General features: G+C 41.8%; 1 protein-coding gene across 1 annotated transcript in view; it reads left to right on the forward strand.

Annotated features, from left to right (window-relative positions):
• suclg2 (succinate-CoA ligase GDP-forming subunit beta) overlaps positions 1 to 27,379 on the forward strand; it is an 84,016-nt gene that overhangs the window by 40,009 nt on the left and 16,628 nt on the right. Inside the window, exons 8-9 of the mRNA XM_076095930.1 lie at positions 3,249 to 3,410; positions 4,451 to 4,593. Of these exons, the coding sequence (XP_075952045.1) occupies positions 3,249 to 3,410; positions 4,451 to 4,593 (305 nt within the window). The remainder of the gene's footprint in view (positions 1 to 3,248; positions 3,411 to 4,450; positions 4,594 to 27,379) is intronic.

A 27,379-nucleotide genomic window follows, 5' to 3' on the forward strand; every position in this document is an offset into this window, starting at 1 on the left:
AAATTACTTAAATTGAAATATGTTTTAATTTGAATAAAAAAAACAATTATCAATTATATTAAACAGAAGCAAGCTTATTATTTTCTACACAGCTGTTTGAAAATGTGCTGTTTTTTCTCTCTTTTTCAAATTAAACTAGCTAACTTTGTATCTTAGAATAAAACGTAGTCTGCTAAATCCTAACACTACTTTAAAAAATAGTAATTGTTAGATTTGTCACACTATTCACCCTTTTGTGTCCTAAAAGAACAGTTTTCTCTTGAATCTTTTTGTTGTAAGTCTACCTTATTCTGATAGTTAACACTGAGCCGAACCAAAAATACTCTGGAACACCAACCTGGAGTTCCTCTGTCAGGAGAGAGATATTTAGTCTTTTTGAATAGAAAGTCATCATCCTCAATTCACTGTCTTTATAGCAGCACAGCCGATCCTATTACAGGTTAAGTTTAAATGATTATATTGTGTTCTGCAATCAAGCAACAAACAATGTCTGTGTTGTCAGTCAACTCCAATTACGTCAAATAGAAAAAATGTCACAGTGAGACTGAAGTCTTCATCCAGACCTTCAGCTCATCATTGTTATGCTTTGAAGGATGTGTAAAATAGTGGTGGTGATGTCATGCAAAAAATACCCAGATGGGTCACATTTCATGGATATACCTGTATGTCTGTTAAGATGGAAACTAAGATTAAATAAATGGTTTAATTTGGTCTTTCTTAACAAGTGACAGTCTCTCTGTTAAACCACATTAAAAACTATTCAACCTTTCCACATCATTTGTCCAACACGTTTTATTAGAATATTGTTTTATTTTATTATTGTCCTCTTTGATGTGTGACTCCAAGTACACATTTCATGGCCTGTTTTTTAAAAATTGTCGCCAACAACAGCTGGAAGAGCTGATCCTAAACGGTGTGTTTGGCGATTCAGCACTTGTGAGCTGTACCAGGCTTCTTTGGATCACTATTTACCATCGCTACGGTTCGAGCTTCAATTCACGGGACCAAAGCCGGCCTCAGTCCAATTTTTACAGTCGTTGCATGTGTTTCTCTCTCTTCCTGTCTGAAGACAAATGAAAACACTTGAATATCCAAATTTAAAAAATGTCCGTCCCTTGTTGTCACTTGAATTACAAAAAACATGACACAAGTGTAGGTTAGCAGGTAAACATTTCAAGCGCTCATCATTCAGACGAGAAAGACGCTGTACATCGTCACGAAGCATTTTCTAGCTGTTGAGACGCTGCTTTCGTTGAACTTGTAGTGAACTTTGTTTTTCTCCCAAAGCAATGAGAGCGATTGTCTTGTCTGTGGCGCTGAACACGTATCGACTGTGATGTGTTCTATCGAGATGCGTTGCGACACGCTGAAGATGCATCACTTCTTTGATGTTATTTAGTCTCCGCAAAAACAGATACTTGTTCAAAGTATGCTTTATCAAAGATTGACAAGAGGAGTTTGTTGTTTCATGATTTCTTATGAATATTAATGGTTAAATGACTCCTTTCAAACGATGATTTTTCACTGAGAGGTGTGCGGTTTTCTTTTCTAGCAGCAGGAAGCAGGAAGACGCAGTGGCCGTGATTGTGGCAGGCTTTGTAGACAAAGCCTCGCATTGAAATCATTCTTTTGGTTTGATTTGTTCACGTCACAAGTGAGCGCTGCCATTTTCCGGCAGGCCTTCAGCAGATGTGTATTGGAAAGGCAAATTTCTCAAGGGTGGAAAATTTGTATTTATTTTTTTTTTTTGATTTGTGTGGTGGGAGGACACAGAATGTCTACTCCTCAGTCCCCGGAGAGTGTTCGCTGCTTGTACCGTGTGTCTATGTACACATTTGTTTGTGTTTCTCTTTTTGCCTACGGCACCCCCAAAGCCAATTACCATATTTTCATATTTTCTTACACGTATTTACTCTTACATGTGGGTGATCTGTTTACCTGCAATGTGCTCATTAAAAAGGTTCAATGGAGAACTTGACGCTGGAAGTTTTAGAGACATAAAAAGCAATAGACGTAATACATAATAGTTGTATTTTTAATGTTTGAAATTTACAGATAACTGATTTCTAAATCTTTCTCAATGTCTGCCCCTGTTTTCAGTCTTTAAGCTAATCCGCCGTTGGGTATTGTGATGGCACATTTCCACTGTGCCTTGTTTATGTGTTTTTATTGTCAGAACATTCAGTGTTTTGTCTCTTTTTGTCTTGTGAGATAAAACTTCAAGGTTTTAGGACTTTATAAACAAGGTTAATAAATGTCAGACATGGTTAGTGAGGGTCCTCTCAAGTAGTGTGTGTGTGTGTGTGTGTGTGTGTGTGTGTGTGTGTGTGTGTGTGTGTGTGTGTGTGTGTGTGTGTGTGTGTGTGTGTGTGTGTGTGTGTGTGTGTGTGTGTGTGTGTGTGTGTGTGTGTGTGTGTGTGTGTGTGTGTGTTTTACTCAAGGACATGGTATTGTCAGCTTAGATAAGGGGCTGAATGGGGATGCAGACAGTTGACCATTCAATAGTTAACCACAGAATGGTCACTGTTGTCTAGATGTCTTAGTGATGACTCATCGTACCCCCCCACCTCAGGTCCTTTATTATAAGTCGTGCACAACCTGCACCCTGGGTTTGTCCTCCCTGCACCCTCCCTTTGTCCCCCTATGACGATTAAACTTCTCTGCGCAGAGAATAAATACTCTAAAAGACAAGTTTCAGTAAATTTCAGTATCATAGGACTCACTCGGTACTATTAAATCGTTTTTTCCACCACACTACAGCTACATATTTACTGTACAGACGACAGTGGTCTCGTTCTTCTCATCTCAACAGACTTTTTCAAAATGTCGACCTGTCACTTTTTAAGTGTAGTTGTGTATACAGCCCTTTGACTGATTTGTTAGATACTTTGCCTGCTATTTCTTTAAGTAGCTTCATGAGTGTGCCCGGTCTCTTTGAAATGTACTCTCTTTGAAGTGTAAAGGAAATGTCCACTTACTATAATGGTCTATCCCTAAGAGGCAGTGTCACAAACACATGCCTTAGTGCTCCAACCTCTGAGATAATTAGGACCAGTATGCCGAGGGAACACCCCTCAGTTCATTAATTTCAGGTTTTGGAAATGATAATTAGTTGTCTTTTTATGTCTGAAGTGCTGCTTCTCTTTCCTTTTCCCTTGCCTGCCTTCTCCCTCTCTCCCACTTTTGTGCTTCCTCTGTTGCGAGTCTTCACTCCTTACTCAGTCTTTGTCATCTCCTCATTCCTCCAGTGGTTTGCTTTGATGCTAAGATCAGCTTTGACGACAATGCTGAGTTTCGTCAGAAAGCAGTCTTTGCCATGGACGACATGACTGAAAGCGACCCCACAGAGACGGAAGCAGCCAAGTGGGACCTCAAATATATCGGACTGGATGGAAACATTGCCTGCTTTGGTATGGAAACAAAACCCTGTAACAGAACTCATTCCTGCACACACACACACACACACACACACACACACACGCCAGCCATTAAATTAATTTTCCCATAAGCGAAGCTCTCCTGGCATCAGGGTTTAATGCGTCTCTCAAGTCGCATAAGTGAAAAGCTCGGACACAGTTAAAACTTAGTCAAAGTAAAGACAGCCTCGGCTCTCCTCCAGTCCACATTACAGGCAGCTTTCTGAGGACTCCAGAAGGAATGCTCCCGTAACCAATGCATTCTAATTAGCTATAATCCGCCCAGAAAGTCTCCAGCGAGCCAGATTGTTAGCATTCTCATTAAAGGCCCCCTATCTTCTCATAAATCAAAGCTTTTACAGTGTACAGCAGCACTAACGGGTGCTCTCGCGTCTCACCCCGTAGCCTCATAAACACATTAGATGTCTGTTAGCGCTACCCCCCCTTCTGCATCCCCAGCTCCCGCCCTCTCTTAAAGTAACAGCAGCTTTTAAGGCCCTGCAGCTTCCTCGAGAGCTCCGTAAGCCACCAAAGTGGCAGCTGTTAAAGCAAATGTCCCTTTTATTGAGACCTCGGTTGGTGAGCTCGCGAAGACACAAGTTCAGCCTTTGCTAAACCAAATGAGATAAGATGTTTTTGTGCACTTGGCTCCCGCACAACTCAGCACTTAAGCGTGACATCTTTTTGACATTCTGCTTTGGTTGATGATTTACTGCTGGAGTCCTCTTTGGGTTACACGTCATCTTTCATTCAGTGTAAGGTAATGTTATTTAAATTCAATCAAGGCTGCTGGCGACACACTTTTCTCTCAGGGACTTTTTAAAATGTCTTTATTTCTGGACATTAACCTGGACTGAATGGTCGGATTTAACTTGATTGCACTAAATAAATACATTAGGTCATTATTAGGCTATAGTACCATTACCTCCCACTCAAAGTATAAAATGGGCACCATAAGTCTTTCTCTGAAAAGGCAACTTTTATTTGGCCAAATATGTCTGCTTATTAGTTATCCTGGATTTTTTTTTTTCCAGTGAATGGAGCCGGTCTGGCCATGGCCACATGTGACATCATTGACCTGCATGGAGGAAAGCCAGCCAACTTCCTGGACCTGGGGGGAGGAGTCAAAGAGAGGCAGGTGTACGAGGCATTCAAGCTGCTGACTGCCGACCCTAAGGTAGGAACAAAGTTTTACAAGTGCGTTTTGTCTCGCAAAGCATGATTGTTATAATTGAGCACATGACCCAAATGGTTTCCTTATTAAAGCACATCCTCAAAGAACAAGTCAGGGTGGAAAAAAAGAAGAAGCTATTTTACCACCTGTTGCATAGTCTTTGGTATTGCAGTCATGTATCTTGTCATAGCACATTCATAAAGCCTGCCTGGTTAGCGCTTTGTCACTGAGACAACGGCTGCTCATTAGACTGAGGGACCTTGGCATACGTCCATGTTTCACTGAGAGAGTCTGTCTGATTATGTGCCATCATTTTCAGTTGCAGAGGCATGAATCGCTGCCCTGCTTTTAGAGACTTGTCACCACATGTGCATCCACACACATGTGTGCACGTGCATAATAACACAGCAGAGGCTCACGTGTAACTCAAAGCATGCCTTCTGAAAGTCTTGCAGCTCGGGATGAGCGGCAGCTTGAGGGGTTTTACAAGTGATTTTGCTCTATGTTCAGGAAGCTTTTTAACTCCAAGCTAAACAATATGAGCCTTGTAACAATACCACAGTGCAGATTGTGTGTTGACAGTCATCACACCGCTAATTCCCCCGCTGCTGTCACTCCCACATCCCTGGACTGATCTCCGGTTGCCTCTGTATTAGTGTCTCTGGCGAGGCGTGGTTGTAATGCAGAGGAGCATTTGATACCAATTCAGTCTTCTGCCCCTTTTCAAACTGTCATTTACACATGCTGATTTCACTTGGCAGGAAATGCTTTCAAAAAAGATTTCCACTCACCTGTAAGTTGACACATTCAACCACAGTTGGTAATCGGTAAATCTACTAGAGATGTCTGCTTTTCTTACCTTACTAGAATAATGCTAGCTTTCTTGATTTATTTATCTGGAGACCATGGAGAGAGAGGCTGTGAATGAAGATGCAGTCTGCTCTTACATACTTATTCTGTCAATACGAGACCAATTTCATCTTAACTTAAAGATGAAGTGTTGGTGGTGCGGGGCAGGAAATGGAAGCTTTTTTTTTTTTTTTTTAAAGGTTGTGCCTCATATTTATGGCACAGCAGCGAACAGACCCGTGTCGCACACCTTTTGTAGATGAATACTAAAAACCTTCCAACCTTAACACCCCAGCAGGCGACACACTGACTCACTCAGAGTTCCACTTTATGTAGATTCTGTTTGGTCTCATGTGAATACAAGTCAATGGTCTGTGGAGGGGAATAAAAATGATTATGGTGGGAAAAAAGAAATGGGATCAATATGGGGAGAGAGGAACTACAATGGCTTGTCACTCGCTCAGTATGGGGCCACCATCCATTATTATTATTGAGCCCTCTTAAAAGGTGGAAGTCTGCAGAAGCAAAATCGGGTATTAAATTCTGCATTTATTGCATTGCACTCTCAAAAACAAAACAAACACAAACAGTGCGGCATGGACAACAGGATGCTCCTCCTCCTCCTCCTCTTCCTGTCTTGGGCTGATTCCCTGGATCCAGATGGGGGAGTAAGCCTGCTGTCTGTCCCTCCTGCTGCTGCGTATGGAAATAGAGACAGGCAGCTCCTCCCTAACAGGGAAGAAAGTAGAATAGGATTGACATTAAGCTGGGTTGGAGGCTCCATTAGCATTTCAACCAGGGGAGCTGAGAAACCTGCTCTGATCTGTGGAGGGAATGTTAATCATTTCTCATAAGAGCGCAAGAGAGAGAGAGCTGCTCATTTACATTTAGTTTTTTTTTGTCTTCTTTATTTCGCCAATTACCACAACTAAACTAGGACATACGAGCAGAATTTGAAATTGAAATCATTCCCCAGGCTAGGGGAATATGATGAGGCAAAATGATGGTTTCCAATAATTTGTCAATAAGTTATAAGTTACTGCTTATTTGCCTTAAATATCAAGGAACACCTTCAAACATGCACCTCTTTGTGGAGAATCTATTCACTGTTTGAACGTCCCACGCGGACCGGTTCACATGTATTTCACATCATTATTGTTCCACCTTCTTTTGAAGGCATATGTTATGAGGATGCTCATTTCCACTGGTGCTGCATCAAATGAGTTTGGTGGCGGCTGTAGGGACATTAATGTTCTGCTGCATGCGTGAAAATATGCCACTGTTTGTACTGTGACTTTTGACTTGGAAGATTTGAATGTTTTATGTGCTTCGGAAATGACAAAAGTGCATTCAGCGGCCAAGCAGGCAGCATAGTAGGAAATATCCCGCTCTAATGACGGCATACTTTTCCACAAAAACAGGTATTTTGGTGTCTGTCTTTCTCCCTCAGATGCTTTTACGCTTTTTGTCTCCCGTCTCTCCCGCTCTCTCCCTCTCAGTCTCCGCTTTGATGTCTCAGGCTCATTGTGCTGAGAGGAAGTGATGCGAGCGTACTGCCGGCACTGAATAGCAGAGATGACAAAGCCTCCTTCTTCTTATTTGCTCAGCCAGTATCTTCTCTTGCGGCGTTTATTCCCTTAAACATTATTATTATTTAGCAAGAACTGGGAAGAGAAAACAGATGAAATGAGGATACTACATGTGAAGTGAGAACAACATATGAAACAAAGAAGTCTAAATCAAATGATTGAAAGCTAAAAAATAAAGCAGTGTATAGCCCAGCATGTTAAATAAGTGAGATGTTATGAAGCTCAGCTGGGTGTGCTCGACCGTTCAGTTTTGTTTGAAATTCGGCCCCCCGGCTTTTTAAATATCTCCACTTTCTTCATATCCACGTATAGAACAGTCTGTTGACAGACTGGCTGAATTTATTAAGGTTTCTCTCACATCACCTGTAGGCACAGAGCACGAACAGGCAGCAAATACTAACAGCCAAATAACCTCGTTATTGCCTTGTGCCTGTGCCGTAAAGAAAGTGGCAGATGGATGTTATCCTTTTCTTTTCCTCAGTGCTTAAGGCAGTTTTCTGTAATTTTTATAGGCTAGAGTAAATGATGACATTTTTCTCAAACACACCGTTGTTGTACATTTGTAGAAAGCTCACCACTATATCATGTCTGACTATAAGATTTGGGTTTCTATTCACTATCAACAGAATCTCTGTCCTTTTTTACAGAATGCACAGGATTCCAACAACACTGAGTGAACTGTTTTTGAGGGATCATAAAGTCTTTCCATCTCGGAACAACATTTTGTTCTACTGACGCTGTTGGCAGAGAGCCAGCGTCGCATTTCCGTCGTCGTGAGAACGTTCTGCTCAGCGCTTCTGTGTTCCTGTGAATGCAAGAAATCTCAAATGCGATGGAGGAAGAATAAAAAACATACTGTTTTTTATAAAAAAAAAAATAGAGCAAGTTTTAAAAGTCAAGTGGTAACTGTGCATCTGTTCACCGTTTTCTGATGATATTATCTTATTTAGATAATCACAAACTGGGTTTTTGTGACACCCTTAGTTTGTGTGCATGCATACCATACCATACAGTATATGAGTCTATATATAGGTGTCCATGTTTGCGTTCTCCGTTGTTACCTGCAGGCTTGTTGCATGCTCCTCTAGCTCGCCGTGCGGCTGCCTTGTTTTTCGGGCGAAGCAGGCGTGCAAAATGGGAAGGCTCCTCTCAGGAGAAGGAGGCACAGATTGGCACATTAGCATTAGTTCTGCTGGGTGACCCACCTCCCGGGCAGATATGGATATTTATAAGCATGTGTTAATGTTGTTGCATAATTGCGATGTTGATGATGAAAAATCGTGTGTGTGTGTGTGTGTGTGTGTGTGTGTGTGTGTGTGTGTGTGTGTGTGTGTGTGTGTGTGTGTGTGTGTGTGTGTGTGTGTGTGTGTGTGTGTGTGTGTGTGTGTGTGTGTGTGTGTGTGTGTGTGTGTGTGTGTGTGATCTCAGTTTGGAATGCTGAAGCTCACCTGTGAGTGTGTAGTCTTCAGTTTTTCTCTCTGAATTGCCGCTGCGTTTTGGGATTGTTGTGCATGTCCCTTAGCGCTTCAGCCCTCGTTGCCCTCCAGCAAAACTACATACAATTTTCCTTCCTTCCAGCTCGGTGGCTCTGCTTTATCTCACCTTTGGTCCCACTTAAACCACTTTCCTTCTTGTTGCAGTGACTCTCCTGAGGCCGGCCAACTCCAAGTCCCATCTCCCCCTTCTTCAGGGAACGCACCACTATTGCTGCTTTTCCAACTAGGGCTGTGCGCAATTGCTTGAAGCTTCATTCATAACTCCGACGCTGTGTCTGTCCTCAGTCCAGAAGCCAAAACTTACTGAAAAAAGATGGATGTAATCATTTCCAAAAATGATTCATCTGAATGTTTGCTCTCCGGCTTGCTGCACACAAAGGGCGGCATGGTCGGAATTAACATTTATATAACCGCAAGAACACAAAATCATATTTTACCCATTTTTTTTTTAGGGTGATGACACCATAAAATATGACAACAAACATTCGAAGCTTCATTCGAAAACCTCAATAGAAGCTTTGAATGCAAAAAAGAATTACGTTTGGTACAGCCCTATCTCCAACACCATCTTCTGTTTTCTATGAAAGCGTCTTTATTGGTATTATTTAGCACTACTTGCGTTGTGATGCATACCTGAGCATTTATAGTGGTGCCTCAGTGCATCTTCCTGCCTGTCTGCCATCTAACTATTTCCTCTTTTGTTTTCTTCCTCTCCTTCTTCCAGTTCTCTCTCAGCCTCTCTCTGCTTCTTTGCATTTCTCTTTTCTTCCCTGTAGCCTTTCATCTTGCTAAATCCTGTTAAAGTCAATGTGAGGCGCTTCCCTCAGTTTCGTGCCTTCGAGCTAAATCCCACAAGAGCCCATGGCACTGCCTTTTTTTTGTCCTCATATGGAGATGTCTGAGTCCATGTCTAATGTGCTTCAACATGTGTATGGAGTCACAGAAAGACAGTGGCTTTGGTCCAGACCAGGTGAGCCACAGAAATGGGTTTGTTTAAAGTGCACCATCCTGTATTCATGCTGCACGGGAAAGATGGAAAGGAGCCCCTATTTTACAGGGCTGTGCCCTCAGGGTGTTACAGCACAGCTCATTCAGTCATTGTGCAGAAACACAAATAAGTGCAAATACGTTTTGTTGCACCCACAACATACACCAGTGTTTCCCCACAGGACTTTGTGAGACTTTGGTGGATGGACCTCGGATCCTCTGGGGTCTGAAAACACTATACCTGCACACACATGCAGCGCCTCACGGGCCCCAACAACTTTTAATCACAAAAGTCACCTGTGATGCGAGAGGGGAAAGAAAACACCTTCCCGCCGGAAGACGAGGGCCAGTGGGAGATGCCGGCTCCCTGTGTTATAAACAGAAGCAATGCAAAGCAGTTGAGAAAGCAGAAAACAAGTTACTCCACGGTAATGGAGTTCATTCCCAGTGTGCAGAATGTTGCACTAGTACTAAATAGAGGGCCATCAGTGGAGGAACGAGTACTTAGTCCAGCCAACACACTGTGGGGCTGCCATGTTGAGGTCAGGCCACAGAGAGAGTGAACATTGCTGGTAACCGGCCGACAGCGTTGCGGGGGGGGGGGGGGGTTCTTTAAGGGAGGTGATGAATTCCTCTTTTTTTCAGTTATATGCTGTGCTGGTCATTGTATTGGTTTGCCATTATAAGGGAAAGGCTCTACCTCCTATAATGGTTTTCCTACAGATTTGCTTACAGTGCATTAAAAGCCTGCGTTAGTGACACATATTGTCGTGTTTTATTTTTTGCCCATCATGGGCCCTTTACTTATTTAATATCGCTGCAACAACGTGGGGAGCTTATGCTATTGGACAAACCCAGTGCGCTGACCCTGCGTTAGTCCTTGAAAGGTATTCATCATGAGACAGATGCAATGTGATTGGTCTGGGTGGACACATGCACACACTCTTTATGGATTGTGTGTGTGTGTTTTTTTCCAGTTTGAGCATATATCTTGAGTGTGTTTAGATTCCAAGGCTGTACATTGAAAGTCTCTAAGGTACAGGGCAAAAGTTCGAAGACTCGGTTGTGCAGCCTTCGTAAAGCACACGTCTATAGACGGCCGTTGCTCCGTGAACTCAGAAACTTGTGCGTCAGTTTCAGTTTTGCCAGAACACGTGTATTTTTCATACATGATGTCTGTTGACAAAGCAACAGTTTTAGATGAAGATGTATTTTAGTTTTCCAAATGTCTTATTTATATTGTATAAACAAGCCTATAGGGGCTGCAAAACTGAGTGATTGTCCTTGACAGCAGGTGCGTGTCTGTTGTGTCGAAGTGTTGATTGGCAGAGCGGTTGAGAGGGTGGTCCCTGAAGAAAATCTGTTTATTTTGTTGTAGTACTCGGCATATAGAAACCAGCAGGCGATGGAAAATATCCACAAACTATTCTGATGGTACGTGAAGCGCGTTGTATATCTTGCATGGGTTTCGTTTTTTTACATAAAAGTAAATAAAACATTTGTACAAATGTAACATTGGATACATGATTCATGTAACAGCAGTAGTTTGCATTGGCTTTGCCTTCTATTTATTGATTGTCTGTACTGTAATTATAATGTGATGGAATACTGTAGAATTGTTCTGACTTTGTGAAATAGATGCAATGTATATACAGGTTTCCATCTCTGTGACCTTTCATTTAATTGCTTTGCTCTTTAGTCTTTTTACATTCCACATTATTGGTCGTCAGCAAAGTTGAATCAATTCATGCCTGATTAATACATTTTGAATGCCTGATTAATACATTTCTCTTGACTTTCCCTATGTCATAATGACATCCGCTCTTTACTTGTGACTCTTGGAGACACACTTGTTGTCTCTTCCTCTTTCAGAATGTTCCTTGCTGCCACATGTCACAATGAACACTTTGTTTGACTCGGTGTCGATAGAGTTTGGGATCTTAATCAGGGTCACGGTAGTCTCAAAACAAGTCAATTATGGCAATTATTCTTCTGCAAGATAACAATCCAGATCACACTGGCAGTTACTAATATAACGGGTGGTTATGTGATTCTATTTAGAAAAAATTGCTACTTTTGGGATGTTGATAATTAACATCCAACTGGTAACCGGGAATACAAATGTCGACTGCTTATGGTATCCTTTAAACAGTTAAGACAAATATTAACAATCGGAAAAAAAAGCCCGCCGTAAAGTTACTGTGAGGAACTTTTTACCAGTTATGAAATGGTGTCTGTTAAATACTGATGCCTGTATATGACCTAGATAAGTAAACAAGACCATCAGTGAGAAGATGGGCTCTTTTTATGAAGTTATTGTTAATGCTTGTCATCGGTGCCACCGGCTCGAATTCCGCGCAAAATCAGACCCTGCTGCAGTAAAATGAGATGTTTTCTAAAGGGACTCTGGTGCTCAGAAACACTAGCGCTTTTGTCTACAGGGAGCTGCAAATTATACACAAAATCAAAGTTCCTCGTAGTAGCTTAATGTGAGCCTGAATCAGACCCCCTTCCCTTAAATCAGCAGTTGGCAAGCAAGACGCAGGAACTTGCTCACGTTGTCCTAGACTTGCAATACACTGGCTGAAACCCTGACTGAGTCTGCCAGGCAGACACACAGCTGACAACCTCGCAGCTAAACTATTTGATGGGGTGGAGACTTACTAAGGAAGTGTCTGAATGTGTTCGTGACAATGCAGGCAACATGTGGCAGCTAACTCTCCCGGACATTTGACCTGGTGGCTGCCTGTTTTGCGCATTACACTGCAGCTGGCAATAAATGATGGATTAAACATGGTTGTGCATCAGTTATTGTTGCATTTGGGGTTTGGTAGCCACTGAAGCCACAGCACCCCTGCATGCCGGCACTGATTTAGTCAGGTAACGGTTAATGAGCGAGTATCAGCTATTGGTCAACATTAGCATCCCTCGTTGGTTTACACTTTCCTTTTCACTGCATCAACCTGCATCAGTTATTAGGCAGATTTAATAAGTTTGACTGCAGTGTACATATAAATATGTATTTCAGTTACACATAAGCATGCAAAATAGCTGAACATATTAGATTACATTATTACAATAATTATACTGGCAAGTTGCTTGTTGTTTTAGCCTTTCAAATATTAGTATTATGTTAATACAATAATATGCTGCAGGCTAGTTCATTGTCTTCTGGGGGACTGATTACCCTTTTTAAAATAACAGTGCTTCAGTTCATCTGAATGGGGCAGGCTGCTCTTGACCACGGTGTAGGTTGGACGGCAGCTGGCTCGGTGAAAAGGTGTTTCTAATGCAGAGTAAAGACGTTTCAGATGAAGAGAGAGAACGCATGCTAGTCCAAGAGACAGACACGCAGAGAACATGGATGAGATGAATTGAAACGCAATAAGTGGTATGCATTTTAATCAATTAATGCATTCAATTTCACGGGCCCCTTTGGTGTTGTGGCGAGCTACATAACTGTAGTTTGAATGCTTGTCTAGTGAGACGGGGCAATCACACGTGAAGGGACAACGGCACTGGTTCACTATCTTTCACACACGCGTCGCCTTGTCCTTACGCTGTCATGGTCCATATAACAAATACCATGCACACGTTGAGAATTTGGGCGAAAAATGTACACTTTGCACCTGAGGAGGTTCATGCCATAAGCGGAGGACAAATGTGGTTGTCAGAATCCATACGCTCTCCCTCTCATTCTTCTTGGGAAGGTTAATTTGAGGAAGTGAAGGAATTGTCCAGAGATGCGCCATGGAGCTGATGACTTGTCAGATTGATTTTCCCTTCAGGGAACCGGTGCCTTGTCTGCCTCCATCTCCATTTGATCTGGGTAAGGACAGCGCGGCATGCTTTTAAAGACTCATGTCATTTTCCACTGCCCCATCAGTAGACGACACTGTTACTTAACCATCATGTATGCATAAAGACTATGGATCGCTAATGTATTCACCTCATTCCTGCACCTTGTCTTGGCACCAATTTGTCCCCTGTTGATACACACACACACACACACACAGAGACAAGTCCCATGGGCATGTCTGATTGAGCTTTCTCCTGTCTGCCATTCCTCATCCGTTGGAAATCAATAGAGGATCTGGGATTGGAGCTCGAGCTAATTGAGCTCTGCTCTGTCTGTTCTCTTATTGCTGCCAGGAGCGATTTGTCATCGCAGCACCTGGTCCACACCGTGGGGCCAGCGGGAGCCGGCCAGCGATCAAATAGGGCCTTTGGATGCCACAGGGAGGGGAAGCCGCGTGTGATTGAGCAACCTTGTGAAGTTGAGCGCTCGGAGGAAGGGCGTAGCAACGAAGGACTTCATTTATCCTCATGTGCCTCCGTAAGAGCCGTTTCTTCCTCTACACCTGATGACACAGTTTAGGAAGTCACAATTGTTACAGTTGTGGTTATCCCTCTCTATCAGATGTCGCTAACCTAAATATTTTCCACAATTGACTGAATCATTTAAACAATGAAGGGAAAATCTGAAGGTCTGTCTTTTTGACGGACTGGAGCTCCGGTGCAGCTGCGCCACTGGTGCAAAAGGAGCGCATGCTGCGGAATTTGCTCCCGGTGAATCGAGTCATTGCAAGATGGGGAAATGCCACGTTCAGAGTCTGGTAAGTCCAGTCTCCAGTGTGACAGCAGAACGCGGGTTCAGCCTTCAGAACACTATTATAATGGCCATTCAAAGTTTTCTGCCAGAGGCAAATACACTTTACATGTGTTGACATGTAAAGTGACTGCACGCACGGACCTGATTTTTTTTTTTTTAACACAGTTAGCAGACCGAAACTATGAATTTGCTGAATTTGACTAAAAGTACAGTATATTGGATTAGAATCAAAGGTTCAGCCTTTAAATAAGCCTTTAGCCTATGTCTTACAATAAATAAATAAAAAATGAAATGACAGGTGATACAAGAATATGACAGAATTTTTACAACCTAACACAACCACTGCTCTCTACTCTTTATTTTTTTACTTGACGCTGAGGCAGGTCCTTGGTAAATTACTGCATAATGGTCATTGCGTCCATTTGCATGTATTTCCCGTCCCACCGCTAAGAGACATCCAGAAAATAAATGAACTTACACCATTGTTCTTGGCAGTCTCACAAACTCCTCATTCTCTAGAGATATATATATATATATATATATATATATATATATATATATATATATATATATATATATATATATATATATATATATATATATATATATATATATATATATATATATATATATATATATATATATATATATATATATATATATATATATATATATATATATATATATATATATATATATATATATATATATAATCGTGCCATTGGAGCGGCGGTTCTGCTGTGTTTGCACCTCACACATGGTTTCAGCATATTCACGGATCAGTAACCCACGATAATGCCTCATACTAAATGTGGTACGCTGTTGCTAGCCAGTGTTATCCTTACAAACTGCTTTTCTACTCTTCTCTGTATTATAAATGGAGATTCCTTCCATCCAAACCATCTGCTCTCATCACTCCACCCTTTGCCACCATTCCAGTTCTCCGCCACTCCATCTGTCCATGCTCCAAGACTTGAGGGAGTATCACCCTCACAGACAGCGATGTCCAATGCTAAGAAGAGAGACTGCAGCAGAAGTGTGACTATATTATGACCCCCCCACCCCTCAGGTCATGCTCCCCTGGCGCTTACTGTCTGTGTGCACATGCTGGGAGATTATGTGAGGCCACTCAAACACCCAGTTGATGAGATCATTTGTGCTCTCTGAGCCATGTACTGACACCACAAACACTGTACCCTTTCCTGTCCTCTAGGGCTGTTCATTTTTTACAGTTGCGTGTCGAGGTTAAGCTTGCGTCATTGAAACACAGGTCAACTGCAGTGATAGCTGTTGAATGTTGCTGTTAATTAATTAGCAGAGGCTAAATGAAAGCCAACAATCTAACAGCATGGCAAAGCCTTGAAAATGTGTGTATATATATATATATATATATATTATTGTACTTCCCTCGTTGACTGCAGTTGGTCAAAGTGCACCTCACATCATTAACTGCAGTATGAGTCACTGTTTAGCAGACGATGCAGTAATACCAACATAATTGGAGGATACTTAGTTGAATACACACTGAAATTTACAATCTGTCATGTGATGATAATTTTACTTCTCTTTACTCATATTCTACGTTTTTTTTAAAGACTGGGAATTGCATGACATCACACAACAGGGCTTTCGTCGTATAATTTAAATCACAGCACGCCCAGATAGCCCTCATTTTGGTGCCGTTGGGTCGCACTCCTTGAACGCGGGATCCTACAGTTCCGATAATGCGACTTTCATTGGACAGTTATTTCTTTTGGAAAGCTCCCACAGATGACATCATACAAATATGTTCCCAGTCCCATAACAATTAAACTGACCTTTTATGTGAAAAACCAGTTGAGTGCTAAATGCTGCTATATATTTAAGGCTAATATTGGCAAATCCTAAATAAGTCTGCACAATTTCTTTGACCGTGGAAAAACCGTACTGCTTGCAACGCAGACATCACCTTACTGTACTATATCCAGACAAATCATATGAATGCTTTGTTTTAACTGGAAGATGATGAAAATCAGTTGATACTAAGACAGCTGTAAGTAAATACATATACAAATAAATACTGCATATCACAAGGTTACTATCACGTTAGTACGGAGAGATTAAAGTGAGCATTGATGCAACTAGATGAGTCAACCTAAGATTAGGTTGGATCATTTTTCTGTTTGGTGTGTTTATCTGTAGCTGCCATGTGCATCTGCATCACTTAATATCTGTGTATGAATCCAGTCGTTTGCTTATTCCTGGCTGTGGATTATATGCTTGTGCCCAGGCTCCTGGAGTTTGCGTTGGCTCCAACAGGGCCCTCGGCTCCCTAACAACCCACATTAACCTTCTGACTTCTGAAATCCAAGAGCCCCTTCTGCCCTTTCTTTTGTTGTAGCCCCCTGGCTTTTTGGTAAGGGTCATGGTTTGAGACACCGGCTCCTCTAAACCAGCTGTTCCATAACACCCTCAGTATGACACTTGCAAGGACAGCAGTAATGTTTTGCTCCTTTGAATATTTGCCCATTAGGAGTTTCGCACTTACATTAGCAGAATTTTCCTAAATAGTCAACAGACAACCAGCAAAAAACAAAAATTACAAAGACACTGGCTCCAAAAAATAGTCTTCCTTTCTTCCAACTGTGTAGCCTGATGAGCAAACATTTACAAATATATTTCATGTCTTTAAATGTCCGGTCCCTCCCTTCCCCCACTCGGTGTGTTTCAGGTATTTGTTGCTCTGTATGGCAAGACATGCCGGCAGCAGTACAGCGAGAGATTATTGTCGGTGTAATTGGCTTTTCCAGGCCTGATTTGATACGATCCTCTTGTCTGGTTCGCGCACTTCTTTATTATCGAGCGTAATGGAAAGACATTGTGGCTCACATGAAACGTTCACTTCATCACATCTCCAAAGAAATCGCCTCTTTCATTTTGTTTCCATGCTCAGGGTCAGCACTCGCAGCACGCCCACATGCACATAAACAGACACGTATATTAGCGTTATACATATGCTGCAGACAAAAGAAGGCAAATGCTCTTGTATTTAGAAAACAAGCACAATATACTTCATGGTAACTGCCTGTATTAAACAGTCTATGCATTTACACAGTCATAGATATGGATTCAGCAAGATTTTATTTTTTCTTTGTTCAGCCATTATGTACCACCTCACATTTCCCTTATCCAGATCTTATTGCCCCCACATAACTGACAGCCGAAGGGAAGAAGTGGTATCAGATCGCATGATCCAGTTCAGTCCCTAGTACGCTGTCCAAGCTGACATGATTGTCTGGTGCTGCAGCAGAGGCAATGTAGAACACGGCTCTCCTGCACTGTTATCTCAGTCAATATCTGCTACTGCCGTCTGAGGATACAGATGGACGAGATATTTGCGGTGGGACAACTGAGAAGTACCATAAAGGAGGAGGGGAGAAGATTGAATGGCAGCAGACATAGTTTGTAGAATCATTTTTTAGATATTTTACATATTCACCAAGTCCCAATATGTCAACTCTGCAAATTTACGGGCTACATTTAATACTAGCAAATATGAATTTATGCCAAACAAAACCAAAAAAACTGAAGTTCTGTTCAAGCTACCTTATTTCTACATGTACAACTACAAAGTGCTTCCCTTACAGAACGTCCCCCGTTACGTCCTCTTCTTCATTGCCCTTCTAGTGTTGACGACAACCTCCGAGGCCCTTTACTCTGATTTATTTGCAGCACTATAATAGACAATATCAGTACGGAGTTATCAGTTAGTTCTTGATAAAGGTAAATGCTGTCTGAGACTTGTGAAGATCCAACTGTGGAGCAGTGCATCCATTATTTATTGTTATCTCACCTTAATGGATTCTTAATGGATCCCGATAAATGGGTTAAAGAAGTTCAAGTTTCCATTTGGATACCCACTCCAGTCCTAATTTGGAGCATCTACCGCACCAGTGCTGAGTAAATGACTGACTGCCAATCATACGTCTTTGCTATTATATCGTCTTTCCTGCCGATCCAGACGAGCATCAGCCTCACTGGATTGTCCAGTCAATAGTGTAGCATTACATGTCTGTGGCACTTCTATGAGCTGATCGAGCTTTGATCTCGTCTGCTATTTGACGCACACTTGATGATACCCTCGTCATGTTTGAGGCTAATATGCAATGTCAGCTAAAATTGCTACCTTGCAAAAGCTAACTTGATGGCGTTTCTCAACTCTCTTAACGGTGGTGGAAAGTAACTAAGTACTGTAATTTACTGAACCCTATTTTCCACTACTTTATACTTCTACCCCACCACATCTCAGAAGCAAATATTGCACTTTTTACTCAACTTCATTTGTCTGACAGCTTGAGTTACGAGTTACCTGACAGATTCAGATTAACGATACAAAGTACAATCAATAAATAGATAATATTATTGTATCAATAAGGTTGTATTGTTCCCCAGGAGGAAATTAACAAGCTACCCAGTTGTTTGTCAAGTAATATATGAAATATATAAATAAATGAAAATTCGCTCCACATTTACAAGCTGCAACATTAAAGTAAAGAACAGATCATTTTATAATGTAATAATTATAATCCAATAATAAAATGTATTATTCTGAAATGGGCCTGCATACTTCATACACTACTTTTGGTACTTGTATTATATTTTGGTACTTGTATTATATTTTGGTACTTGTATTACATTTTGATGCTAATACTTTTGGACTTTAACTAAAGTACTTGTTTATTCTGTGGCCGATCTTGCCTGCTGTTAGACATTTTGATTAAAAGAATCAAAATGCAATACAAATTTAATTAAAAAAGAAAAAGTGGATCCAAAAGAAGATGTTTGTTGTTGTTGTATTGTAAAGTCAGAACTATCCAAAAGGCTTCTTTTGTGTATTAAAATCACTAATCCCCAACGGGACGATGCTCAATCATGTTGCATCTTTGCTGCTTCAGAGTCTGCAGGTCTGACTTCTATATAATAAGTAGTGGAGAGAAATGAGATTTGACAGAGAACAGCAAGTAACTGATAAACGGGACAACCAGATGGGATGTTCTGCTGATAGAATGACACCAGATGAGTCTTTTGACATTCTGCTGAAAATAATTCAAGGATTTTCTTTTGTTGTGTGTTACGACCCTCAGTTGATAATTTGAATAGTCTACAAAATGGGGGATGAAATTTGCAGCAATTAGAAAAACCTGAATAATATAATTGAACTCTTGCATTATAGATTCTTCAACCAGATGATGCGTTTAAATCAGTATCTGCCATCCACAACTTCAAGCAAGCTGTGTTAATGTCCTCCCTTTCAGCTGATACGATACTTAACTTCAACAACAATGCTGATGCAGGTGTTCCATTGTACACTCTGTTAGAGTTGTAGTTGAGAGATCTAGTATCCAACAATTGTATTTTAAGTGCCTTCGCTGGTTAAATATACAGGAGAAACTTTTTTCCCAAAAATGGCTTTGGTCTCTACAGCTAATGGATTTCTATACAACTCACCTGTTTAAATTATAGTCAGGCTTAAAGTTAGGCATAATTGTGGGCGTGGCCGCTTTGAGTGACAGGTTGGTGCCGTCTCAGGTTACTAGCCGCTAGCTGTCTCCTCTGCTGCGTCGCCTGGGTTCGCTTCAGCTTCACCAATAATTCACCTCTTTGCCCATTTTTGGAGTTCGGCCAAGATGGCGACAAAGGAGCCGCCCACGTTGAGCCTTAAACCTGTGGCCGACGTCACGGGGACTATGTCATAGAGTGCATGGTTGCCATAAATGTTTACCATAGAAATGTAAGATTCAGTCTGTAGACTGCAGCAGCTTTTTGGTCCTTCCCTCTGTCTCTCCTTTTTTTTTCCATACTTGTTGTTTCCTTACTTTTACAGAGGGCTATATCATTTTAACAGCCCTATGACATTCATCGTTGTTGTTTTTTTATCTTTTAGGTCCACAGAGTCCTTTTTCTCTTCTATCAACCAGGAAAATGACTGAAATTGTGTGTAGAGAAAGGAGAGGAGTAGAAGAGCACTGACAGTGAGGGAGCGAGTGAGAGAGTTGTGTTGAAAACGGCGCCAGAGAAAGGAAAATGTTAGAGAGAGAGAGTGCAGAGGGTGAGGAGAGCGGGATGAAACGGGTGTGGAGAGCGGTAAAATGGGTGGAGGAGTGGGGGTTGGAGGGTTTTCCAGCAGTGATTACATTGTCCATCAGGCCACAGGACGGCCTGCATCAGCCCACAGGATTGATGTTTGACAGAATAATTAGAAAACTGTCTCAGCCTGTAATCACTGGAGCTCATCTTGCCGGAGAAGACTTCCATTCGCTTACTGCCATGCATGGACCCACGCACACACACACACACACACACACACAAGCAGGCTTGTCCGAGCTATCCATGGTTGACTGGTATATGGGACAGTGGGTTGACAGAGAGGCAAGATGGATGTGTTCCTATTTATTCTTATGGAACTGAAAGAGTTTTATCTGCAGAGGTTGGGGTGCCACACTCGCAGAAGGCGAGTGTGGCACCTCACTCACTGGTTCACTGAAGGCAGGAGTGGAGAACACACCGATGATTTTAAAGGTGCTAGAGGTAGGCTTTATGGACTGGAAAAAAATGAATTAAGTGGAGTTTTACTACAGTGGGTGGCAGAACGAATGAGATGTGAGACTGAAGACCCCCTGACCCTGCTTTGACTCTTTCAGTGCTGTTGTGTGTGTGTGTGCTTGAGGAGTGGGAGGATTATATTTACGTGGTTGCTTTGAATGCAAGTCAGTCATAGTTAAAATATTAAACCACATAGGATACATGCTGCCAATATACTAAACAGCTACACGCAGTGCAGCAGTGAATAACCCCTAATGTACATCGTTAACATTTCACAATTATTTTCTGACACCGCTGTAGAACTGTCATAATGTCCAGAGGAAACGTTCACTGTTTTTGTGGATTTTCTGAGGACACATGAACATTGAGATTGACAGTTCGTTCTTGACCTTGGAGTCAGTAGTTGACAAAGCAATCTTACCACAAAATATAAGTTTATAATTCATAAATAGTGTCTTGAACAGTTGTACTCCAATGTATAGGAATATAGTTTCAAGTGTATTCATATTTATCGTGATCATTTATTGTAGTGAATTTTCACATCAGTACCCTTTTGAGTGTAGTTCCACACATCCTTTCCCAACGTAATCAAACATCATCGCCATCAGTCGCCATTCACCTGAAAGGGCAAAATGTGTGGATTTTTGTTTTAAAGAGGTTCCAACCAATGAATTTGTGTATTTATTTAATTTAAATGTTTTGGCATTTTAAGTATTTGTACACATGATTCTACGGTGTTCTTTTAAATATTCAACCCTGACTAGGATAATGCAACACAAAAAAATAAGGATTGATTATTTCTCTGACTGTGACTAATGACCTGGTACATACCAGGTCAGGGTTAGTCCATAGTTACCAGCTCGAACTTGCAGCTCTCAAACGTCCACAAGAAAACCCGTAAGAGTTAAATTACTGAAGGTCTCAGGTTTTCATTTGGACAATAGCCTAATCCTGCACCAGCAGTTCAAAGGTCTCATTATTTTGTCCACCTTATATTCCCTTCCCGGCATGGGGCAAGCCCTTAGATGAGACCTCCATCGATCTGGAATCTATTCAGCCGCTTCCTTTTCCTCCTGCGGCTGTTATTGGTTTCTCTGATCCCTCTAATACCTGAGCAAACCCTTAATGGCTAATTGATATGCTGCTCTGTTCTGCTGAGCTCCATCAAAAGTCCTCAGGGCCAAATGTCAGCCTCGGAGTCGTTGGTCACCCCCCCCCCCCCCTCCCCTGGAAGACGACTAAAAGTCCTTCACATTTGCATATGAGAGCAGACCACTTCTCCATTTGATGAGACTTGAGGACATGGGAAACTTTAATTCAATAGCTTCCACTGCATCAAGAACGAATAGGGTAAGCACGCCAGCATGCCCGACCACTGTACGTATCCATGTCTGGCATTTTGAAAATGAAATCCTCAATGTGTTAGAAATAATATCTGTCCATACTAAAGCATATCACATGACCAGTAATATCAGTATTATTGTGCTTCCTATTATAAAAGGTCTTGTTTTGTACTTAAGATCTCTTTCTATATTTCTCTCACACACACACACACACGCACTCAAACAGACAAATTAGTTAAAAGGCTGCCTGTAAGTCTCGCTCTATCTCGCACTAACGCACGCATCAAATGTGCTTTAGAAATGAACATTTACAAATCAAAAGTTTTCAGGAATTGTGGGTCAAGAAAATGTGTTCAACGCACGTCTCTCACTCTCCTTGTCTTCGTTGTTGGAAAGCAGCATTTAAGCTGCCGTCTGTTTTCAGATTCTTTGTAAACTTCTTGTTTACCCGCCATGAAACACCACGACTCTCACGATTTATAATGCCTTAAATCTCTGCTGAACTGACTGGCTCACTGTGTGTGTTGTGTAATCAAAAGGTTAATCCGACGGAGCACATCATCAAACATCCTGGTTTCTGAAATCCCGGTGGTGTTACTCATCATCAATTTCTTAATTAAATATAACGAGAGATACATACTTGCCATTATCACCACGTGCTTGATTTTGAAACCTTACACCGATGATCGTACCGCGACTCCTCGAGTGTCGCTATCTTTTAATGTTTTCATCACTTTCAAGCAGGTGATTGAATGAACCAATCCGTCAATCAAACTCTCATCAAAGCCAGTCCATGAACCAGTCGGGAGAAGAGCGAAAACACCTTTTCTCTCGTTCGCTGCTGTTCTTTCAGAAATGCTTACATTTCTGATATAACGGACACTATTGCAGCATCTACGCTAACCTATGTAGGAGCTGTCGTTGTTGTTTAAAACAAACATCTCCGTGTCGTGTCGCGTACATCTAAACCACGCCTGTAGCTACCAGTAGCTCCTCATACAAGTGATGATTGGTCTGTTCTCTGGCTTGCTGGAAACAAACGCCTTAATGCCTGACGAGATGTATTTTTTCATGTGATGTGAGATCCGGCAATTCTTGCTTGATCTTGTGACATTGCGAGAATCCAGTTGCCTCATGGCTGCACTGTATCAGTATCATTTTTTTCTCCATTTGATTTGTTTCTAACATTTAAACGATGAGATGATGTTGTGCTCACTTTAATGGAACCACAAGGAATTCTTTATTACCTCTTGAATGCTTTTGGTCAAATAAGCGTTAGGTGGCTTTTTTGTAGCGGTTGACCGTGGCGACACTTACTGTATACAGGCTCATGTCCTGTGGCCTTACTCCTCCCTCACAAGTTAAATGCTAAGTTGTTTGTTCATTAGTGGAAGGCACTTCACTAAAGGTGAGCGGATAGCCTGCACATTTAGACATGCAAATCGTGAGGAGATGCCAAAAAAAAAAAAGCGGGCTGCGGTGATGATTTGCCTTGCAAAGCACACCCATCTGCCCTTTCGATGGCTCATTGGCTCCCAAGATCAGGTGCAATCTGAACTGGAATCATTTGGATAATTGACCTTCTGTGTGCATACATTAGAATAAATTAATTTTGGTTGGCCGTGCAGCATTAGGAACAAAGCTGTAAATGTTGGTTCTTTTATATTCAGCTGCTGATTTGTTGTACCCAGTCTCCAAAGTGATTATGTATGCCGTTCCCCAACTATTATGCATTTCCTCAGTTAAATAAAATAATTCTTCCTTTGAGCAGAGTAAAGCACAACACAGCAAGACGGAACCAAACTCAACTTGTTAGGTTATGCCTCAGTCTGACTTAGCGAAAAAAGTATCCACTCAAATGTGTGTGGGTGCGCTGAATTTGCATGCATACTTCAGTTGTGTGGGTGGGATTTTGTATATAAATCTACGCATCTGTATCCATGTAAACATGCTGAGTGTCTGGGCCTGCCTCGTGTGGCTTCTGGTCCTCCCCGTATTTCTCCCATCTCCATAAGTGACCTTGCTTTTCCAATGAAAGTGCCCATACTGTGTGTGTCTACACCAGGCACATGTGGGACTGTATGTCTCATTGCTGCCTGATGGACAGCCATTAACCCCTGGTGAAGAGGTTGAGGAATATTTATGTCTCCCTGTCAGCAGTGTCACGACACCCTCTGGGGATGAATAATATGCCTGCCCTACACTGCCTCCAATTGTTGAGTCCAATTCGTAGCAAAGTGGTTTGAGTGTGCATTGTGCTGTGTGTGTGTGTGTGTGTGTGTGTGTGTGCCTGCTGATAGGCAGTGTGTGTGAGTTGGTATGTGTGTGTTCGGGGGCATCGGATACCCTGAGGTGAGCAGCAGGAGACGAGTTCTACATCCCTCACTGACATCTGACAAACCTCCCACTCACCGCAGAGGTCGGTGTCTCTCCTCCTCACTCTGTGTCACGCTTGAGATCCTACAACAGCGTAGTTTCAGAATTCATCAGTCATTGTGTTGTTTTTTTTCTTAATTAGCCTACGTGGGTAGCTGATACCTACCAGTCATTTCTGTTTACCACTATTCTAGAGTGGCAGCCCCTGGGAACAGAAACATTCATCGTGGTCACATTTGTTTATTACCACCCGCTCACAGCAATGAGCTTTAGGAGCACTGTGGACCTTTTTTGCCCCTGGGATCACCTCTCAGGCTGCATGCGGACTGTTCTCACCTCTGATTGGTGGAGATTATTGGGGCATAACAAGAAGGGCTGCAGATATTATTCAGTGGTGAAAAAGTACTAATTTAAATTGAACGATGAAAATAATTGTATCTATATTTGTATCTCAGGTTAACTTCCTCTTAAAGGTGCAAGATACGAGATTGGTAGCATTTTGATTAACTCTTAGAGCCTCTCAACATGGCGACGATGAGCCAGCAGCTAAAGGCAAGCGTGCTAGCAGCGCTAGCAGCGCAAACAGCGTAGAAAGTGCTGACGGAGCTAACGGACCAGGCGGGGAACTGGAGGGTGGGTGCTATGATTCTGCAACAACGCTGCTCGTCAGGATGGCTTTTTTTTAGCTGTAACTGCCGTATGACAGCAGGGCAGAGATTCTATTTTCAAAGAATTTCTATTTAATTCTTCTGACTACCATTATTATTATTAGACGCACAATAATAAATTGCATCATAATGTGTATTTTAAAGGTCTTCACTGTGCCCCCCAGCTTCTGAAACTAAATGTAAACCCTTGAATTGATATGATTGATAATTCAATGGTGCATTTTCACTGCTTAACAGTTCTACAGCAGGTAAAAGGGTGAAACAGTATATGTGTGTTCTGTACAGCTGTGTTCACTTCTTCAGAGCCACCTCCACCATGGTGCTCTGGGAATTCATCAGTGCATCTCCCAGCTCTCCCAGTTGGTTAGAAGCTATTGGTGACACAAAATAATTTGGGCAAGAGCGGCAAGAAGCACATTCAGAGCATGCTCACTGTTAACTTACAAGACAAAATATTACAAACAGACAAATAAAAACAGTAGGGAGGGCGGATTGACCCCTGTGTTTAACTGGCCCTTCACACCCCACAACAACAATGGGATCCCCGACTGTACCTTTGACTCAACACCATGCACACCCGGCCTTCTCAAACAACCATGCCAACATTGGTCATGATAATTGTCTCCAATTTTGGATAATCTAATGAGAGTAACATAAGCTCTAAACTAAATTTTAGTTTTACTTTTTATAATTTAAGGAGGTCTTCAAATCCTATTCCCATGCAAGCAAGGTTGAGCACTTGGTCTATATATTAGGTATATATATATATATATATATATTTTAATGGCTATTAAGTTGTCATAACTTTCTCTATCTGACCAAAGTATTATGATAAAATGCTAGAATTGAGATTGTAAGGTAGCAGTAGAGGCGAGATGAACTACATTACCGAGCACATCTTCACAGACCTATTCAGTTTGCCCCGAGGCAACAAACAGTTGGTCTGAAACTCCGTCTGTGTCGAGATGAAAGCTTGTTTTATTTTTATATGTGAATCACGATAATGTCAATGATGGCTAGATGAACAGTATGTTCTGGGAAATGTGTTCATGTAGAATGGACTATTTCTTGACTCTTTGTCATTTTGTGTCTGATAAGTGGCTCACTCACTTAAAGTGACGTATACACTCTGTGAAGGCAAACGGAACGGGTTGACGTTATTGGAACAAGGACAAAGTTACATGTGCTCATGATGATGGTGGAAGAGAGAAAAATGCCTTTTGGTTTGTTGGCATGCTGACGGCAGGTTAAACGGCATGAATCCGCTGAAGCGTCGTGCTTGGTGACAGCAGTGGTGTTGTGGTACGAGGAATGTTTACCTCGCTCCCTTTTACTTTGACACAACAGCTTTGACTTGTTTCATCCATTCATGGCCACCATAAACCTGAATTACATCCAAGAAGATAATGGTCCACGTTATAAGGCACAGGTTGCTTCTCCACTCAAAGTCATACTCCGTTGACTTCCTTCAAGGATTGGCATTTTTCCGAATAGTTCGGCACAACCATGCCGTGCCAATGCACGCAGTGAGCTGCTGCAATCAGAGCTTGTGAGCTTGTGCTCGCAGCGGGATTTTTGCACACGGCATGATGCAAGTGTAAAAGGTGTCATTTACCTTGATGTGTTAGAGCTGCTTCACAGTGTAATGCGCGCTACACATCAAACTGGGTACAGTTCTTGAGTTTTTTTTTTCACAGATATCTTTCATGTCTACAGTCAGAAGGAATATTAAGCAACAAAATTAATATAGTGGCAAACAAACTTGACCTGCAAGCAGCCAGTTATTAATATGTGTCACTAGGCAGCCCCCAAATCCCATGGGGGACCAAAAATGTCACATGACTGCAGCAGAAATGGAGATCCATAAAAAACAAATGTAAAAAAAGCTTTCCACGCTCATTCATGCCGCGTGTTCTAAGAAACGAATCAAAAGGAAAAAAGCAAGTTTGGATAGAATGAGAAAGGGATTTTATAGTAATACTGTCAGTCATGACACAGTGCACAGTTTTTATCTTTGGTTGCTATCTTCGACAGTTTTTGATTTTTTTGAATGCCTCTGCACAGGACGCATTATGTTTTTTGGGGTTGTTCGTCCATCTGTCTGTCCGTAGGTACGTTCGTCCGGTCCATTTTCTTGAATGCGATACATCTGGAACACCTGGAGGGAATCTGTTCAAATGTTGCTCAAATGTCCACCTGGATTCAAGGATGACCTGATTACATTTTAGTGGTCAAAGGTCACTGTGACCTATTCTCGTGATATCTCGGGAATGCCGTCAGCAATTTC

Source organism: Anarhichas minor, unplaced genomic scaffold, assembly GCF_050575085.1.
Source record: "Anarhichas minor isolate MPS153535 unplaced genomic scaffold, ASM5057508v1 ptg000021l, whole genome shotgun sequence".
Lineage (NCBI taxonomy): Eukaryota > Metazoa > Chordata > Actinopteri > Perciformes > Anarhichadidae > Anarhichas > Anarhichas minor.